A 10,963-nucleotide genomic window follows, 5' to 3' on the forward strand; every position below is an offset into this window, starting at 1 on the left:
TTGTCGCCAACCCTATTAAAAAGTCACACTAGAAATGATTTTTGTTGTGAGAAAACTACAATGGGGACTTTTCACTTATACTAAATGCTTTGGAAAAACAAAATTAGCGAACATGCAGTTTTATACTTGAAACTAATGTGCCCACCTAAGTTCTGTGTCAGAGTTTCAGACTTTCAGACAGTTGATTAGGAAGGAGGGAGTCATTCTCTTCCAACCTACTGAACCGACTGCCACATCATTTTATCTCATTTATTTTTTTTGATCTTTCCCAACCCACAACACACGGAAATCTTATCTTTCTTAACTCACTCAATTAAAAAAAATACAAAACAACTAAGGTACAAGTTTTAAAACACATGGTACAAGAGAAAATGAGAGAGAGAAAGTAGAGAGAGATGATGAAGTGGGTTGGTGAAACCAATTAAACAACCCGCTGAAGAGGGAGTAGTATCGCCGGTAACTCTACTGTTAATTAAAATTTTACCTATGATTGTTTTGTATTTTTTTTAATTGAATGGGTTGAGTGAGTTCAAAAAGATAGGGTTTCCGTGTGTTGTGGGTTGGGAAAAATGATGAAAAATAAAAGAGAAAAAATGATGTGGCAGTGGGTTCAGTGGGTTGGGAGGGAATGACTCCCTCCTCCCTTAGGGGTGAGTAAACCAAACCCGAAAACTAAAAGCCCGATAAAACCCGATGAAACTAAAACCGAAAAATTGAAACTAAACCAAAACTTTTCGTTTGTGTTCAGATTTCAAAAACCAAAATAAAATCGGTTTCAGTTTTTGGTTCAGAAACCGACCACTAAAATCGAACTGACCCAAACCCAGAAACCGACCCATAATATATAATTCTGATTATTTAATATTTAACAGATAGACATTTAAAAATAGAAAACTAAAATATAAAACCTAACCCAGTAAATAAGGATTAAAGAATGGTGTTTTAATTGTGTTTTCATATTTTGGTTGTAATAGACTGTTTTCGTTTGACTTTAATGGTGTTTTCATATTTTGGTTGTAAACTTCTAAACTTGGTAGTTTTAATATTTCTTTTCTAATATTCCATCCATTTAAAACGAATCTGATGTTCAACGAACTGTTGTGTTCGTGAACCGTTTGACGGTAAATTATTTTATGTTCGTTTATTAAATGAAAGAACATTAACACAAATTCTCGTTCGTTCAATTATGTTGTTCGTTTGCGTTTGTTTGTAGTCGTTCATTTAACTTTTTTTTTTAAATGTTCATATACGTTCAATTGTGTTTAATTACATTACTGTATATTATATGTTCGTTTATTTTCATATATGTTCAGTTATGTTTTTTTTAATCTCTCTTCATTTATGTTCGTTTAACATGTTCACAAACATAAACGAACGAAAATAAACAAGAAAACTCTTTCGTGTATTCTTTCTTTTGTTCGGCTAACTTAAACGAACGAATATGAAAAACCTTCATTCTTGGTCGTTATGTTCATTTACAACCCTATGTATTTTGATTGGTTTTATATGACCGAAACACTAGAAAGGAATCTGATTTACTTTGTTTATATTTGTTGAAAAATGGGTTAAAACCCAAAACCCACGGGTTTAAACCTACAACTCATGAACCGATGGGTTGAACATGAGAAACCGAACTCATTCAGAAAACTGAACCCAATGGGCTCTAAAAATCGAAATTAGCGAGTTGGGTTCAGTTTTGCGCCAAAACCAACCCATACTCACCCCTAAAATTTCACTTGCCACATCAGACGCCAACTTATTATAAATTTCCATGTAAGGAAACCAAACATGGTTTTTGTATGTCAGTAAACTACATACTAGTTTTTTTTGGGTAAAATACCTAATTTTGAATGATTCATGCGTTGGTGTAATGCAGAAGAGATTAGAAAGGCCGAACGAATAACGTATGATATTGTTATACCAACATAAAAACCGAGATTTAATATGACTTTGTGATAATTATTGCAATTTTGGATATTACATATAACCCTTTGGCGAGTGTTATTGTTCATCCAACTAAAAGTGTCCTAAAAATTTCTTCGCATATACCGCTTTCAAAAGGTAGAAAATGGCCTTTACCTTTGACCTCATGATACCGAATAAAAGGAATTTTTTCAGAAAGAAACCGATTCACTTTATATGGTATGATTTTATCTTCAAAACCCTGCCAAATATGAGCAGCACCATTGTTATCTGGCCATGGATTAGTTATATCCATCGGGTCAAACTCCCATTTTCCATAACCAGCCATTATATCACGATACAGAGACTCATAAACACCTTGCTGACGTGTCTTTTCCTATTATACATACGTAGCGATATAACCATCAATATATAAATAACATTACAAAGGAAATGGCAGAAAAAATTGTGATTGTTTGTTTACCTGAGTATTATCATCAGGGTTAGGTGGCAGATTCTTCAAGAACTCCAAATCTGGTTGGCAAAATATATTCATGTTTCCAGCCATGATGCTTAAAGAAGGAAACAATTTCTGATTCATCCACCATTGAAACAGCCATGGGGTATAATGTGCCACACGAAATGTCCACCTGTCTTGAACAAGAAGTAGCTCAAACACTTCTTTAGCCAAATCAGAAGGCAAACATGGCCACCAGTAATCAACAAATGGCACCACAAGTGATACTCCTGACAACCTAAAAGTAACCATGATTTTTATTTTTATTTTTATTTTTTCTATGTATGTATGAAATGGTGGAAATAAGAAGACTAATAAGATTCAAATGGTGATAGAAACTATGCCTGTGTGGAATGTATCTGAGGCAACTCCAAACAGCATATGCACCCATTGAGAGTCCAATTATGTAGAATTTGGAACCGATTTGTAACTTATCAGCTAATTCTTGAACATCAAATGCTTCACTTTTGACTGAACGCTTTGGATGCGGATCACTCTCTCCATATCCTGCTCTGTCAAATGACAGAAAGTAAATTTGTAGCTCTTCAATAAGTTCCTGTCATTATAACAGGATATATCAGAAAAAAGGGCAAATATGTTGAAGATTATGAATATGGTGTTCATGATACCTGCGAAATTGGGAGTTTCATGTCTTTGGAGCTATCAAAGCCATGAATGACAATGATCTTGTACTTGGCTTTATCTTTGGAGACACCCCACTCTCTGTAAGATAGATGTCTTCCATCATTAAGTTGGATTCGAGGTGAAGTAATAGGAGGGCCAACAGGTGATCCACAAACCCTAGGAGGTGGTGGTTTGATTCGTGTATAAATCCATCCTAGAAAACCACCCACCACTGCAATTGCTACCTTTGCAATCATTGCTAAGAAGAAGAAGAAGAAGAAGAAGAAGAAAACACAATAAGAACATGTAAGTATGGGATTGAGCTATTCCAAGAAATCTAGTTTAGCTATGTTGAACATATTTGATTTTCTGATAGAATTCTAGGTTTTACAGAGGGATGCGTGTCTATGTGGTTGGGGGTGAGGGGGTTCTGCAACTACAAACGTGTTTTGAACTTTTGATTCCACTTTCCTGTAATTTTTAGAACTTCGAATCAACAACTAATTACAGATCGGGTTGACTATGGATTTTAGGGCTTTTTAATCAAATATTTCATGAATGTAACAGCAATGATATATTTCGAAGTTCGAATTATCTTACATCTGATCGGTAAATTCAAAATCTGGATTAGGGATCAAATAATTGAATCATCTACGCACATATAAATAACATATAATTTAAAAGAAACATGAATCCAAGCATTTCGAGACAGCGATTAAAGATGTAAAGTAATGGAGCATAAGAGTATCTTACAAAACTACATGGAATTTTGAAGGAAATTTTATCAAGAAAAGTCGATTAAAATGATCAGAAAACTCACCGAAAGAAAGTCGAACAGAGATGCAGGTGAAGTGAAACTGGTACAGCTGATATTTTCATGGGGGAGAAATAGCATGTGATCATATTACAGCTGCTAACACTACTGCTTGTCTTGTTGTCTCCATAAAAAAAAAACGTGCGTGATTGAGATAGTGTTTGGGTTTTGGGAGGGTGTTAATCATGTCAAGATGGGAAACCGGGAAAAACAATACAACCAAGGTTTTTTTTTTTTTTAAAAAAAAAGTTATTTTGTTCTATTTTTGAAACTTTCCTTATGATTTTTTTTTTTAATTTTTGAATTTTTTTTTATGATTTTTTAGATAAGAAGATCATAGTATTATATTATTTTTAATGAACCAAATACTATTTTTTTCTTTTTTTTTTAATTTTTTCAACTACTATCACATTTCTCAAACACTAAAATAATATTTATAAATTATTAAATTTTGTTATCGTATAAGTTAATCCAAATGTTTTTTTTAAATTTTATTTTGCTATAACATAAACTAATAATCACTTTTAACAAAAAAATAAAATAAAATCGAAACACAATCCCAAACACCTCCTAAATTGAAAACTGACACATCTTTCATCATTTCCTTTTGAGAAAAATTATAAAATTAGTCCATGTGGTTTGTTGATTTTTTTGGGTACAATAACAAACTTTTAAAATTATGGATTTCAGTCATTTTCTGATAGTTTGGTTGTGACTTAGTCCCCCAACTTTAACGTCGTTGAGTTTAGCTCGTTAAATACTTATAAAATGACAAGTTTACCCTTTATATATATATATATATATATATATATATATATATATATATATATATATATATATATATATATATATATATATATATATATATAGGAACGTTCAATCGAGAACATTTCTTATTGCGAGAAAATTTGAGAACAAATTTGTGTTGGATTAGTGTCTAAGTCCATAACTATTTTGGTATGTACTTGACCCGATGGTGCATGGTCCTTTTGGGTTGCCTTCACCAAAGCAACTTGATAGGATGAATTATGAAGAGAAATGATTAATTATGATTTATTAATATGTTATGAGAATAATATATTAAAGGAGAAATCATATTGTTTAATTAATATTAGTCAATAATTAATTAAGAATTAATTTTGTGGCTAAAAGAGATTAATTAAACTTAAGGGACTGGAACTGTAATTATAAGATAATTGCATTTGGGCTATGGATCATTTTGGAATAATAGGTTAGACGAATTCTATGGGGAAACCCATTAGAAATCGTCCAAGGGATATTCTAAAAGGGTCCATGGGCTGCTTAGGGCTTAAGCAGTCAGATTAGGGTTTCCTAGTTGAAAACCCTAATAGCCTACATGTATATATAGTACCCTTAAGCCCCAAAAACGTGGCTAAGAGTTCCACTAGGGTTTCTGGACGTTTTGGGCAGCCTCCTCTCTCCTTATTCTTCATCCTCTTGCTCTTGGTGTTTGTGAGCCATTAGAGGAGTGACGCTTGTGACTCTAAGCTTTCTAAATCCATTACAAGGAGGATTTGAGATTGTTATTGCTACATAACAATCAAGGTAAGATCTAAAACCCTTTCACATGTTAATATGATTAATTGTATGCTAGATCTAGGGTTTATAGCTTTGGATATTCAATTGCATGTTCATTAGACAAACTAGATCCAAAAGCTATTAGGGTTTGCATGTACACCATAGGAATGATGTTTTGCTTAAAACCCATCAGTGGTATCAGAGCCTAGGGCTGTTTGTTAATGAATTGATGCTTAATTGTTCATTGCTTGCTTGAAAAATCGATTTTTTTGGCCCCTGACTGATGAACTCGGCGAGTTCCAATGTGGACTCGGCGAGTAGCTCCAACTCGGCGAGTCCATAGAGGAACTCGGCGAGTTCGAGCGTCAGTTAGAGCAGATTTCAGGATTTTTACCTTTTTTTGACTTAGGATAATTGCCATAATTGTTTAAAATTAATAAAATACGAATTTTATTGATTCTTTATGATTATCTTTGTCAAAATAAAAGATTTTGGTCATCTAATTAGATAATTGTTACCTTATTTGATAAATGTTAAATTATTTGAATTATTTGATCATTATCTTGCAAGAATTTGAACTAGATCTAATTAGATAACCACCAATTAATTGTTAATTGCCTTATTTGAATTATGTGATCTAGAATATTCTTGATAAAGTTTGGAAAAGTTTCAAATTAATCCCTTTAGGTTTTATAGTTTAAATTTGAACTTAAAGGTTTTGTTTTTGAAAATTTAAATAAGTTAAACCCTAATGTTTTGAAATGTTTCAAAACTTGCCCTCAAGTTTTTGGAATTTAAGAGTTGGTTAAAAGTTTAATTTAAAATGTTAAATTCTAAAACCCTAGTATTGTTTTGAAAGGTTCAAATCACACCCTTATGGTTTTATTAATTAATTAAAGTGTATAATTAAAAGAGATTTAATAAATCCATAAAGTTTTGGTTTACAATTTAATTTAAATTAAAAGTGTAATTTATAAAATTAAACCACCTAGTATTTTAAAAGTGTAAAATACACCCTATACTATATATAACATTAAAAGTCTAATATTATATATGTATAACTTAAACTGCTAGTCTTACCGTTAGTAGGCCTCATTCACGAAGCTGGTCTATAAGGGGTGTTCAAGGAAATTGCCTATAAAATGGCGATTGAATGGGTATCCACTCTTACCCACCACATTCTTGACTGGTGGAGGGTCGTTAGCCGAACGGGTAGGATAGGGCGAACCCTCTCCTCATTAAAAGTATAATGAATAAAGTAACTAAATGTTTTTACTAAATCCCCAAATCTTAGTTACTTTAGGAAAAAGTGAAATCGATGCAATTCCATGGAATTACACTTTGTACCCTTGTCGAGACAATTAGTGGAGCGTGTGTGGCTAACCGGCACACTAAGTTGGGTTTGGCATTGGTAGCGAAGGGTGAATCGATGATTGTCATAGATCGATGGAGCGTGTGTGGTTAACCGGCACGTCGATTAGGTGACTGTAACATTGAGGGCATCATGTACATTCGCATGGTTATTCACGCCTTATTTGTGATCCTCGGCATCCCAGTCACAAATGAAGGGCATAATCGAGATTAAACATGACATTGAAAAATTCAATGAATCCCAAAAGATCTAGGAATTTTCAATACATTTAAAACTTAAATTCTTTTTCGTTTTTCATGGTGGAAAATTAGTGAATCGTCATTCACTTACCTTCAAATATTCTGCGAGTTGGATTACGGCATCCCTCTTCCAATTTGTAGGATATTGTGTTGGGTCCTAGCCTTAATATCTCATTTGGGTGTTTTATTGAGGACTCAATCAACTAAACTTGAATTTTCTCCCGTCTTATAGATGTCAAAGTCTGACAACTATGGTCTTCCTAAATCCGTTGGAAAAAGTTTTCCAAATGAAGATGATGTTCCATGATTGGATTGTGGAAATAGAAATCATGCTTCTATTCCTCCACCTCCTCCAATAATTCTCCCTGGCCCACATGTTCGAAGACTTGAAAAGTTCAAGGTCACTCAAGCCCTATTGGAAAAAGACATGAAAATGGAAAGTCTATATGTGCTCATGTCTTGGATAAAAGGTTACATATTGATAGATTGGGATTGTTAGGAAGTTGGCTGTTCAGTCACTTCCCGAATCATATGGTAAGTTCGTTAGAGAGTACTATATGATGGACCACGACATGACCCTTACTGATTTGACTCATTTGCTTATTGCTCCTAAATCAGAAATGATTTGGCGCACCGGTCAACAAATCTGTCTGGTAAATCAATATCCCAACCCTCTATGGGAAATGGTAACATTGGAAGTCCAGAAAAGTTTTCTCTATGCAAGAGAAAGGCTGAGTCTGAGATAGTCCCTTGTACCATTCCAAGAGAATCCATATGTTTCTACTGCCAAAAGAGCGGGCATTGGTTACGAAGCTGCCCTGACTACCTGAGAGATCTAAGAGATGGGAGAGTCAAGATGTATGACTTTGCATCAGGTAAAATCCACTATCCTACTCCATTAAGTTCCTTTTAGATTCTTAATACATGATTACATTTGGTGTTTTGTAGAATCGAAGAAAAGGGAAGCTTAAAAGGAAAGAAGTGAGCTAAATCTGGTAATGAAGAAATGGATTATGATCCCATGATTCAAAAGCTACTACTTTAGAGTTAGGATAGATTGCTAAGTAATATTTACATAGTTTTCATTTGTAATCGTGTTGTAAGGACAATATTTTCCGCAATAAAATAAATTTTGATTTATCTTATTTATATTTCCTTGCGATGGATTTTATGAGAATTGGTGTTTGAATGGTTCTACTGTTAGCAATATTATGAATGGATTTGATTCTTAGTTACGTTATTTGTGGTAATGTCAGAAATTTACCAAATGAGGAAAGTTTCTCATCACCCAAGTTTCAATTGGACAGAAACTTGGAATCATGCAACTAGTATTGTGTGATGAATGAGAACCTTCGTATTTGGGAAATTGAGACTAATTCCTTGTTCACATAAGTATGTGAGTCAAGTAAAGGACTAGGAAATCTGGTACACAATGTTGTGCACTGGTCAAATCCACCACAAAGAACGATAAGTTTATTCATCATGATTTACTAAAAGTCTAGTAAACATGATTATGCTTACAAGATTAAGTGTAATTCTGAATTATTGAAAAGTTTCAATGAATAGCATAACGAATAAGAAGAATCGATGAAGGCAGAAAAGATAAAGGGTTCTCCAATCTAAGAAGAAGGGAGAGTACTTTTGTATCGTGTTTTATGATCGTCTTACAATTCATCCTCTAAGGATACCTTAGTTCACTAGTTTGGCTAAGAAGAGGAATGATGAATTGTAGAAATGGTTAAGTCGATAAGATGTATCATACTTCGTTCCAATATCAAGTCTTAGAGTTATACTCTAAGATTGTGATGTAAGTGAGATAATCTTAAGTAGAAATGTTCTTACACTTGCACATTTTTGTAAGTTGTGATGTCTTGAATAAGACAAAGACCAACTAGTAACCAAATTGTGAGTAGGTTTGTCTTGATAAAGACACACACTAACTCTTGAGTATTTGTTTGTCAATAAATGTTTCTTGACAAGAGAATCTTATATGTTAAGAGGTCAGTGGGAGTCAAAGGATCTTGAAAAGTTTCAAGAACAAATCAAGAAGAAAACCTATTAAACACTAGCACACGACTTGAGGATTGTAACCTATCGTGTTGACAAAATTTTATTTCTGTGCCAATCCAGTTGAGTGATTATGCATATGAGTTCTACGAATTCTCAATTAAATGCATAAGGGCAAACACCTTGATCAATGAAAGTACATTGACTGCATAGGTGAGCTGCTAAATAACTTGGAAGCAATGGTGGGACCCTTGATGGCAAGAAATTAAGAATGAACAAGTTCTGTCCATAAGAGGTTGAATTTGTCACGAACATTATCTTACGATTATGATTATGACAAATTTACATGGATAGTAACACATGCACCATAAAATCTAAGTGTCATAAGGTTTCTCTCCTTCATGAAAATGATTGTGAGGAAACGCTTTCGCTAAGAGAGATTTTAAGGAGATAGCGATTATGTAAATTGCATTCTCAAATTCGATTATGATTACGGCATCCATTTTCATAGTTCGAATTGTGAGATTTGACAATTAGTTTGAACAATCGAGACTTATTGCTAAAAGTTCTGGAATTGTTTAGACACACATGCGAGCTGTCTAAAGAAGGGTGTATGAGTTTGAGATGCTTAGATAAAAGCTTATCAAAGCATATCGTATTAGAAACAATGAACTTTGGAAGTCAATAAGTATTGTTTTCTCGAAGTTTAGCTAGTTTCTGAATACGTGTCAAAGCTAGTGGGAGCATAAATGTTATGCTAGTATGGATATAATCATCATGTTAGTGGGAGCATGATTATTATTGCAAGATAGCAATATTAATTATAGAAAACAAAAAAATTTCACTTTGCAAAGTTGCATAGGTTGAAAAGTTGTTTTGCTATAATTAAGGGAGAGAATGTTATACTTTGTTTCAAATCTAAAGGCATAGTTCGATAAATTTTGATCAAATTTAGTCAAAAAGATATATGGATGTTATGTTGAAAGGATTCAACGTAAGAGAATTCTATATATGGAAATATTTGTTGCATTCTCACACTCGATTATGATTACGACATCCCTTTTCATAGTTCGAATCGTGAGAACATGGCAAATAGAAATATTATAGCAAAAGACTGGTAAAGTATCATGTCATTGTAATATTCGACCGTTCTAAAATTTTCCGAATGCCTAGGGCATTAAGAGGGAAAGAGGACTAGAATCGGATTTGACTGAATTAGTTAACCACTGTCAAGGATAATCTAAGGTTCGCCAAGGATTGATCACTTGTGAACAGTTGGAAGTATAATAATGGAAGGACCATATTGACATTATTATCATTAGATATGATTATATTAATAATGAGTTGTTATATGGGAAATATGGAAATGTTTCCAGATTGGGAGTTGGACGTTAAGAATCTATATGTCTAGATTAGAAACTTTTATGCAAGAAGGATGTTCAAAGGAATGTACTTTGAATGTGAGACTTCATGTCTATGGAATTGTCTTGTAAATAGAGCATTTTGTGATTTCATTGGCCGAGTCTTTGTGACTTTTGTGCCATGACATTACGAAAGGACTGTTGCATAAAGTGTTAGAATCTAACATGTTCTATAAGTGGCAAGAATTTGGTATTCTTACATTTGTGGTAAGGATTGGAAATTGTAAAATGAGTGTGATTGAAAATGTTGTTCAATTATATTATTTTACAGAGTAAGGACCATAAGTAAACATGGTGTGCATGTTAAGAGCATGGGACAATTGTCGTTATAATTCAAGTAAGAAGTTGATTAACCGAAACAACAAATAATGAGTAATCAATATGGTGATTAAATAAACGTGTTTTATTTATACTCAAAGTTTGGGGCCATATAAGATTAGTATTATTCTTGTGTTTCAATTTGCATGTTTTGACTTCCTAAATAATTGAGTTATTGAGAATAATCGAATTATTTGAACGTTCCACAAT

At 33.2% G+C, this 10,963-nt stretch overlaps 1 protein-coding gene across 2 annotated transcripts; it reads right to left on the minus strand.

Annotated features, from left to right (window-relative positions):
• Positions 1–1,938: 1,938 nt before the first annotated feature.
• On the minus strand, positions 1,939–3,995 carry LOC145160665 (uncharacterized). Of its 2 annotated transcripts, none has more exons than XM_079079946.1 (5): positions 3,864–3,995; positions 3,049–3,302; positions 2,764–2,975; positions 2,387–2,657; positions 1,939–2,299 (listed from the first exon to the last, which is right to left on the minus strand). In XM_079079946.1, the coding sequence occupies exons 2-5, from the start codon at positions 3,298–3,300 to the stop codon at positions 2,009–2,011; spliced, it is 1,026 nt and encodes a 341-aa protein (XP_078936072.1). In that variant the 5' UTR covers positions 3,301–3,302; positions 3,864–3,995; the 3' UTR covers positions 1,939–2,008. The 2 variants fall into 2 exon arrangements, with proteins under 2 accessions (XP_078936072.1, XP_078936073.1); XM_079079947.1 differs by lacking the exon at positions 3,864–3,995 and adding an exon at positions 3,797–3,859.
• Between the last annotated feature and the right edge of the window lie 6,968 nt (positions 3,996–10,963).

Source organism: Lactuca virosa, chromosome 2 (assembly GCF_052849685.1).
Source record: "Lactuca virosa cultivar CGN04683 chromosome 2, Lactuca_virosa_CGN04683_v6, whole genome shotgun sequence".
Lineage (NCBI taxonomy): Eukaryota > Viridiplantae > Streptophyta > Magnoliopsida > Asterales > Asteraceae > Lactuca > Lactuca virosa.

Excerpts from the sequence above, each read along its gene's own strand:
- LOC145160665 (XM_079079946.1), bottom strand. The coding sequence starts at position 3,300 with ATGATTGCAAAGGTAGCAATTGCAGTGGTGGGTGGTTTTCTAGGATGG. Across the intron at positions 2,658-2,763 it reads CTCAGATACATTCCACACAG|GTTGTCAGGAGTATCACTTG; the intron begins GCATAGTTTCTA and ends GGTTACTTTTAG. Across the intron at positions 2,300-2,386 it reads ACCCTGATGATAATACTCAG|GAAAAGACACGTCAGCAAGG; the intron begins GTAAACAAACAA and ends TATGTATAATAG.